The 9,909-nt window shown below is 38.8% G+C and overlaps 1 protein-coding gene across 1 annotated transcript; it reads left to right on the forward strand.

Annotated features, from left to right (window-relative positions):
* Nucleotides 1–290: 290 nt before the first annotated feature.
* Nucleotides 291–2,338, forward strand: LOC115257701 (uncharacterized). The gene is made up of 3 exons (XM_029857567.2): nt 291–772; nt 862–1,151; nt 1,223–2,338. Exons 1-3 carry the CDS (start codon nt 747–749, stop codon nt 2,173–2,175), a joined length of 1,269 nt encoding a protein of 422 aa, XP_029713427.2. The 5' UTR covers nt 291–746; the 3' UTR covers nt 2,176–2,338.
* Nucleotides 2,339–9,909: the final 7,571 nt, after the last annotated feature.

Raw genomic sequence — 9,909 nt, forward strand, 5'->3', positions numbered from 1 at the left:
AAATTATGAATGAAAATTATAAAAAAAAAATATGATAACGGTGTCGTGAAAGTGTTTAGCTATGCTTTCTATATGTGCTGTAAAAAAATCACAAGAATAATGCACTCGAAAACAAGTTTTTTTGTGTTTTTAATCACACTCATTTTCAGGAGGCAAATAACGAAATCGACACTTGTGAGGTACGCGTGCAGCTCTTGGACATCTTCGATTTCGCCGCCGGTGGGAGCCGTCTGGTGCAGGAAGGAGAAAGAGTATTTAATGCTGCCCACCTGTTAATTGTTGTGAAGGGCCCATATAGCCGAGGCGGTAAACGCACGGGTATTCAGCATGACCATGCTGAGGGTGACGGGTTCGATTCCCGGTCGGTCCAGGATCGTTTCGTAAAAGAAATTTCCTTGACTTCCTTGGGCATAGAGTATCTTCGTGCCTGCCACACGATATACACATGCAAAATGGTCATTGGCAGAGGAAGCTCTCAGTTAATAACTGTGGAAGTGCTCATAGAACACTAAGCTGAGAAGCAGGCTTTGTCCCAGGAGGACGTTACGCCAAGAAGAGAGAGAGACCTGTTAATTGTTGGCGTGGAACAGGTGCATGAAGATGGAGTAAATATCTTTTCGACGAGCTTGCAGTCATCTTCCCCGAGTTCCGAACCGCATGTAATTAAGATTCGAACAAAGGAATCGTTCTCGCAATGGTCCTTAACTTGCACATGCAAAGCCGGAAAAGGAAAGTGCAAGCATCAGATGGCTGTTTTATACCATTTGTTGAAGTGAGTTATCTTGCATAAAGGCCCATTCCAGAAGGTGACTTGTGTGACATTTAAAAATATTTAAAAGTCCGTATTAAACTTTCTTCCAGGTGTTCTACAGTTCCGCTGCTAACAGTAACAGATTTAAAACAAAAATGGGGCAAGATTGCAGCTAAAACAGCAACCGATATGTACAAAGCAACGCGGTTAAAAGATCTTTGTTATAACCGGAAGTTTGATGAGAACATGCTGGATACTTCAAAAACGGAAGACAGTTTGCTCAACGAATCTACTCTTGAAGAATCTTACGATGGTAACAGAACTCCTAAACCCTCAAAGTTTCGGCAATATACTGCTACGGAAGATGAACAATCGCAAATTGTGTACCATTTTGTATCATGTGCGTATTTTTATTGAACATTTACAATGATTTACATATCGGTTTGGGTTTCTAATCTAAACGAATTACAGGTTTCCCGAACAGCGCATTTGGTTACGAAATGTGTGGTAGACCATCCATTCAAGCTGAACCGATCCGTCACGAAAGTGGAGTGGAGAACTGCTTACTGGATATGGAACTTTCAACCAGCAAACTATCGTTGAATTCAACAAACTCCATAATTTCGTTTGAAGACTTTTCTCCCGAGTCCATTGTTAGACGATATGTTCAATCTCTTTTCGAAGCTGAATTTGATCTCGAGTATAAATATTTCATTGGTCCTCTAGAAGCGAATCTTCCAACGTTCTACGAAATCAAAATATGTGTCTCAGCTAAAGAATCCACAGATATTTGCATGAGAACGATTCTACAGAACTCTGAAGAGTGGAAAGATGAGCGCAGTATGCGTATAACGGCTTCAAATGCATATTCACTTTTCACGTATTATACTACAGAGATGGAAAAATCTAAAAACTGGAAGCGAAAAATCAGTAAACTTATTTTTCCAGATGATTTGAAGACTGTTGCTATCGAGCATGGACGGCGATGTGAGCAAAAAGCAATCAAAAGCTATGAAGTCATGACTGGTACGAATGTCGAGAGGTGTGGCTTCGTCGTTCCTCCACAAATTCCGTGGATTGGTTGTTCACCAGATGGCATCATAATACAAACACGAAGAATTATCGAAATAAAATTTCCGTTAGCTGGGAAGACGTGCACCATCCAGGAAATTCTCCTAAACCTATCGTATTTGACTAAATCTAACCAGTTGCGAAAGCGTCACATGTACTATGCACAGATCCAAATTAATATGTTTGTTCTGCAGTGCAATAAGGCAGATTTCGTCATATACTCTGAGTTCGAAGACAAATGCCACATTATCCCTATTGATTTTGATGAAGATTATGTGTACGGGCTTTTAAACACTCTGAAAGAAGTATATTTTAACGTTTATTTGAAATATTTGTATACACTGAAGAATTGAAATAACATTTCAAAAGTGGGGTATTCTTGTAAGCATGTTTTGAAAAAATAAAAACGTTATAACTAAAAAATCTTATATTTCGTTTGATACTGTTTCCCTTTTTTTTGGTATACTTTATTTTCAGCCTTGAAGATTAGTTTTTGGTGAATCCCTGACCCCTACCCTCTCCCCCACAAGGATTTCTGGATTTCTGAAGATTCGTTTCACGTTGTGGCATGCTGTTCTCCTTCAAGATTGCGGCTCTGCTATGGCAACTGCCGTGTGAGCCTTTAATTTTAAGTTATTATTGTAATGTTATTTGAAAAGATAAAAGAGGTTTTGTGCCTCTTTGAGAAAGATTTCGTTTTTGTAATGTTGAAATCACTCAAAGGGGTTTTTCCCTCTTTCAAAATTTGAAGTTAAAATAAACAATAACAATAACTAAAAAATCTTATTTATTTTAGTGCTCAGACCTGCTAAGATGACCTTCCATATATCAAAATCTGGTGTTACCAACAATAGGACTAGAAATATTGACACGATATGATCAGAAGTTCATCTAAAACTGACAAAAATCTGGTGTCAATTTTTGTATTGAAGAATGAAAAGGTTCTAACTCGCTGGTTAGCTCTTTCAACGTGCACCCGAGCAGCTGCAATAGACACATTCTGCGTCGCTTCAATTTTGCTTAATTGCTTCTGGGTGGGGTCCATTGAGAAACGGTGGTCGAACTAATTTTACGTTTCGTCGTTTACATTCCTCTTCGATCATGAATCCTTTATCGGTCATCACGGCCTGACCGGGAGCTAAAAGGTCTAGTACTCTTTCTTCAACGACAATCTGTTTATCAGATGACTTTCCTCCATACCCGCAGCTGACGTAGGAAATACTTCCACTGGGGGTCACGCCGATCAAATATTTAGCTGTTTCTCGAGACTTGTAGTGAGAGTAGGTATTTATACGACAATGCAAACATTTTGGTTTCATAATCGGCATTTCTGTACAGTCTAGTACTACGACTACATCTTCAAAATCAGGTCTGAAGTAGTGTGGGATGTTTTTTGATATTTGCTCGGTGGTTGGCCAATAGATTAAAGGTTTTAGAGCTGCGGACAGTAATGGAACTGTGCGATAGAAACAGGTGGATACAGTTTGTGCATGAATACGAAATAGGACGGAAATGCAACGAAAAGAAAGATTCGTTTTAAGCTTGACCAATACAATCAATATTTCCTCCTCAATAGTCAACGATGAATGCTTCCTTTTCTTAAAATCTTTCAGAATCATAACAGCAGTGACAATCGACTGTAACATGTCCTTTGATTTCAATCCTGTCCAAGCTACCATGTCATCTTCATCATCACCAAAAGAGATCGCACAAGTCCGTTTGATTTGTCGTTTATCGATATCGGTGGTATCAACCTGAACCCCAGCATCAACAAATACAGGTCGCGTTGATTCTGCCTGATCCGGTGTGTTGCTATTTAGGATCTGGGACCATTTGGGCAGGAGCACCTATTTTGGGCACTTGCTGTCATAACTCAGTCAATTTCAAACCGATTGACTTGATTTTTTGTTCATGGCTGGATACTGTACGTATCTGATCATGTCTCAAAAATCAAGTCAATCGGATCAAAATTGACTGAGTTATAGCAGCAAGTGCCCAAAATAGGTACTCCTGCCCAAATGGTCCCAGACCCTATAGTCCGTACACGTTGATCGTTTCGAAGTGATCGCTTCGTAGCCCTTTCGGCACGGTTCTTTATGAGTGTCTCCTTAGCAGCGCATCCAGGCAAATTGATATCGGGAACTGCTGATTTAGTATTCAACGGTCTGTTTGTCGATTAATGGCTACAAAAAGGGTTTTCCATAAGTATCGCTTCATTAAGAAAAATATTTTTGTACTTACATGGTGGTATGAAGTTTTGAGCGCTGAAGTGATGACTACATACGCGAGTGGTATTTGTTGGCTCGTATTTCAGGCGTAAATTTTTTGTCCAAATCCGGTACCGTTCTTTTTCGTTCTTCCGAGGAATGGAAAGATATTCCGGTGTTGTACCGCTCGTTGCACCCTGGAACACAGCACACTGTTCGATTGGGTAATAGCTCTGTGGTTGGGTCAGTTTGCTCCTTGGTTTGCTCTCGCTCCTCCCCCCGAGCAGGAGAAAATAGCTAAAGAATAACTAACTCAGGTATGGAAACCCGAATACCTACAACCTGAATGAGGTATTAAGTAGCCCTGCATAAGAGGTAAAATACCTAAAATAATAACTGGTGTGTATTCTGTGCATAACGCGTGAATAATGACTTCAGGTATGGCAATACCTAAATAATAATCAGCGATTTTTCCATACAAATACCGATTTTTCCATAATTGAATAATACCTCAAGCAGTCCTCAACACCAAACCAATAACTCATTGATGTATTGTATCAATACCTACAAAATAAGTTATTTTCAATACCTGGATAACCGACCAATACCTTGTCTTGGTATGATACCTGATTTTGGTATTCTCCAGTTATGTGTCTGTTATTCATTCCTGTTCGGGCCCAGTTCTGTCGGTGAAAGTTGGTCTACTATCTTGGCAGCCTTGTGGAAAATCTCGCAACTTTGAAGCACTCATTTTGTCGAACCTGCGCATAAAAACATCAACACCCTTTATGTTTTCTCATTTTTGGGATTATTGCTATGATTCAATGAAAATCTAAGCATCTAATGCTAATTTTCATTCATAAATCTTTGAATGAAAATACTGCATTTTTCGGCTGCGTCAGCAGCTGCTCACGGTAAGATGAATTTTCACACATTATTCCATCAACTTGCCTGGATTCCACACCACTAATCTTGAGTTAACTTGTTTAATGATGAAATTCACACGGAAAAACTACCAGTTCAAGTGAAATTATCATAAAAATACGCGAACGAAAAATGCACCAAAAACAGCCAAGTTTGTTTACGTTTTGTTCACGCACAAACGAAACTGAAGTAGGTGGCGACACTGTACCTTCGAACTCTCGAATTGTCTGCCATAACTAATTGTTATTCACTATCTAATAACTGTATTCATCTCTCTCTCTCTTCTTGGCGTAACGTCCTCATTGTGACAAAGCCTGCTTCTCAGCTTAGTGTTCTATGAGCATTTCCACACTTATTAACTGAGAGCTTCCTCTGCCAATGACCATTTTGCATGCGTATATCGTGTGGCAGGCACGAAGATACTCTATGCCCAAGGAAGTCAAGGATATTTCCTTTTACGAAAAGATCCTTGACCGATCGGGAATTGAACCCGTCACCCTCAGCATGGTCATGCTGAATACCCGTGCGTTTACCGCCTCGGCTATATGGGCCCTAACTGTATTCATCTACCTCACGAAAACTTGGTATTCGCCAATGTAGGACTCCTCCAATGGTGTCAATCTGTTGAGACTTTAGTTTAAACGGTCAAATAAGACCCTCCAGTAACCTAGCAGGTTGCAATCAGTACAATAAAACAGCCTTCGTTTTGTTGAAACGAAAAAGAAAAAAAAAACTCCAAAACCTAACCTATGAAATATCAGCAATATGAGTCGTGTCAGTTGATCATCCTAATCATCAGCTATCTCACCGAAAAAAAACGAGTTTTTATGCCTGCAACTGTTTCAACTTCTTACGTGCAACGCTCATACCGTTTTGTAAATCAAACATGAAACAATTTCGTATTTCCAAATATGTATGTACACACAAATACAATGTTCAAGCTAGCCCTTGCCAATTGAATGCCCCTCTTTTGATCAATGTCTGATTCCATAGTGTCAAACTTGATATAGTTTAACTTTAATTGAAATGAATTTTTCATTTGCAACCATTGATTCACCCCACCCGTCACGACGTCGGGAAGTGACTTTCCCGCTTCGAAAGGTAAAATAAAACAAAAGAACTCACCTGGCGGCAGGGGGTTGGTTTGCTCTGCACTTCGACGGCAGTTGGTAACACATACACACACACACACACACAAACTATAAGTCCCATCAACCGAATGAAATCACGCAATGTCAAAGTTTTATAATGTATAAACTCCGGTTCGCCCCGTCCGTCGTCGTAGAGTTGATACATTCTGAACAGTTAGTATACGAGGTTCTGCTCTGGAGGGAGGGTCCGCTCATTCACTTTTTCCCTCACCTGCGTTTGCTTCATGTTTGTTCTTTGCGGATTTATTCAATTTTTATTTTGGTTGATTGTTTTTCTTGGAAATTTAATTCCACTTGCAACCCATCCGAACCGAATCATTCTCGTTTTTGAACAACTTATACATCAGGCACAGCAAAACTATCCCACCGCATCGGTTTGGGGTTGTATTTCTTGTTTCCCATTCGTATAATGAATTTCTTTTATGAAGCTCTTCTAAATGAATGACACTTGGCTTTACTTTTGGTTCAGAAGGGAGTTTGACTTTTAAGGATGTCATGCCGCGTGGGTCGTGGCCTTTTCTAGTTAAACGGGACCAGCGCCCAAAATTACTACCCAATCATTGAGTCGACCGTATGCCTTTAATCGGTCAAATTTCATGGTCGATAAATACCATCACCATCGGTCAAATTCATTTTGTTGCGATGGTGAAAAGTGCGTCGGAGAGGCAATTAGTCACACCCTGGTAGATCCTTTTTCATCCCATCCTGTCCCTTTGGGTGCTGATTTTACTCATTTCCCTTCGTAATCCCGGTACGGGCATGACTAATTTACACATTTTTCTTTTGCTTTCTTGAAAGGGGTGTATTGTCGAGTTCCGCGAAACAAAAATATGAAAAGTGGCTGAAATTGATGCTTTGAAAAAAAAACTTGCTGAATCTTTTTAAAGTCTTGCTAAACACAGACCAAATATGACATCCTTTGCTATCCTCGTAACAGAGAAGGTGGGCATGGCTACATAAAGACAACCCCAGAAAGTATGGACGCAGTTAGAAAATACTGTTATTAAAAAATATTGATGACTAGTCTTCTTTGATGGCTGTATCCCGTTGATTAACCTATTCTCTCAGCATTTGGGCAACGGTTTATTCGACTCCAATAGTTTGCCTCAAGATACACAAACCTTCAGCGCAATACTGTTGAAAAAATAGCATAGCATTGCATAGCATGAACACTTGCACAAATCATGGATGGAGCTGCAAAGATTAGTATATCCATTACCATTGCAGATTTCGCTACAATTAGGTATCAGGTATCAGTAGGTCGGCTCCAGAGGCTCGTTCTCCTCCATTTGGGAAATTTGTGCCATCGCCATGAATACGAGCCTATTCATCATTTACCTGAGGGAGAGGGAAGGGGGGAATAAGAGATGGGATAGAAAAAAGGAAGGAAATGTGCTTAACCCATTCAGCAGAGCCTAAAACACACTTCCACCACTCGCCAATCAAATTGGCATGCAAATTTGCTACTCCACAATTGTAATGTTACCGACGATAGATTGCGGAGGATACATCCAGCGAACTCCGTAAATGTGAATCACTTGCGTTCTGCTTCCGGATGGCGCGGCACCAGTCAAACTTTTTCTTCCAAATCACACAAAACGGGAACGCGAAAAAAAAACGTGACAAGTCTGTTAATTTAAGATCAATAATATCTTAACAGGGGTCTCCAGTTGGCCTAGTGGTTAAGGCTATGGATCGCCAATCCAGAGACGGCGGATTTGATTCCCGTTCCAGTCGGGCAAATTTTCTCGACTCCCTGGGCATAGAGTATCATCAGAGAAGAGAAGGTCATCTTCCGATTCAGAAATTGATGAATATTTCATGCTGTTGGTCGCGACACCTAGCGGTTGAAGTCACACTTTTTACACGGAAAATTTCAACCGTGTTGACACAAAAGAGCAAATAATTTTGGAGGCAGGTACACCAACTCAAAAACTGATTTACCAAAAAAATGTAGTTAACTCCATAGAATGTATTTCGGGGACACAGTCAAAGTTGCTTATCTCTTAAAACCGTAAAAAGGGTACGCGATACAATAGTGATAATGAAAAAAATGGTAAAACACCGTTATTATGCTATAACAGCCTGCAATTGGGTTGTTTAGTGAATAAAATATTGCTATTTTCTATAGCCTAATCGAAAGAGCTCATTTTTCTGAGTATAACGTGTTTTTATTGGATTTCAATACCTTTGTTTTGATGGTTAAATTAACAAAACAGTTTTAATTTTCGTGGATAGAATGACAGTTCAATCGATAAAGTTCGACCCGAACAAAAAAATTTCCCCATGCAAACTTCAAATGAATTTTGAAAATAGTTCCCGGACTCCAAAAATTATGAAATTTTGGATTTCGACTAATTTTTGGGCGGAGAATCCGATTATGAAATAATCATGATACCCCTAAAGAACCCAATTGCAAAAAAAAAACATCTTTGGTACGTGTACCATATTATTGTAATAGTGGTCGAAACAACAATTGATATGCTCTCAATGGAACAAAATTTCAAAGAATAAGAAAGGTCATAGCCAGGGCCGGATTTACAAATGTGGGGGCCCGGGGCCACAGAGTTGTGGGGGCCCTCTTTTTAGAGGATATATTTTTTTCATTGCAGAAAAATCCAGAAAATTTGGAACATTCTTCCAAAAAGTAGGGTTGTTATTGAAGAAATTTGACCGATTTTATCAAGTAAATAACGCTTTATCCAAGAGTGTTCATAGTATTAGATTTAATTGATCAAAACGAAATTCATGAGAAAGTCCTTTAAGAAATCTAAAATAGATTTTGTTGGGAAAGGTCAGCTTCAGGGTGATCGAAACAGATATTGAAAGCATCCATTCATATGGCCAGTTTCAATGCAGGAAATTTATTATGTTTATTATTTAATCCAGGTTATTTACATCTAAAATTGACTAACATTCTAGTATTATTTCACCATTACGAATAACCAATATCCCAACACTTTCCACTTGACTGATTCCAATTGATCAGTTTACTCTACTGCCAGTGAGTACAGAGCATATCAGTGTTGCCAGTTTTACCAGAAGAGAAATCCTTCACAACAGATTTTATAGGAGACATTTCCGTTAAAATTTAAGATAAAATTTATAACGCTATCTTTGGAGCCGTTATTGCAAAACCTCCAAATAGAATTTCTTGCGGAATCATTGATGAAATCTATAGAGTTGCTGACCGATTACCAGATTTCTTTTTTGTGGAACTTAAGCAACTTCGACTTCAAGAGGAGTTTCTGGTGAACGCGCAGAATAATTGTTAACTACAAGAGGCAAAAAATCCAAAGTGGTATTTTTAGCGTAAATTAAACTAAAAGCTGCTGAAGAAATTTCATCGGAAATCCATCAAGAGTTCCTAATGGAATTTCTGTTTTACTTTGAATAGAATTATAAGTAAAATTTCATAATAATCTTTGGCGGACGAATTTTTCCAAATTTAAAGCTTTAAATATTTAATGATCTTCCAAGAATTTCTCCACAAATATCCACTGCAATTTTCATAAGGAACCAAGGATTTGTTAAGAGTTCTCCTTAAATTACACATTCAAGCCAGGAAGAAAAATTCGTCATGGATTTAAAGAAAATCGGATCAGATCTCCGCCTAAATCCGCCCTAAAAGCTTTTATTTATTCCGATAGAAACACTTTGCAAATCTTCAATGTACTATGTAGGAAATTTAAAAAAATAACACCGATAATTTTCGACGGAAATTAACACAAATTTTCAGCAGAAACTTTTCGACTCTCTATTCCATAGCGTTTAAGATTTCATCCAGAATTCAGGTGAAGATTTT

Source organism: Aedes albopictus, chromosome 3, assembly GCF_035046485.1.
Source record: "Aedes albopictus strain Foshan chromosome 3, AalbF5, whole genome shotgun sequence".
NCBI classification, from domain to species: Eukaryota; Metazoa; Arthropoda; class Insecta; order Diptera; family Culicidae; genus Aedes; species Aedes albopictus.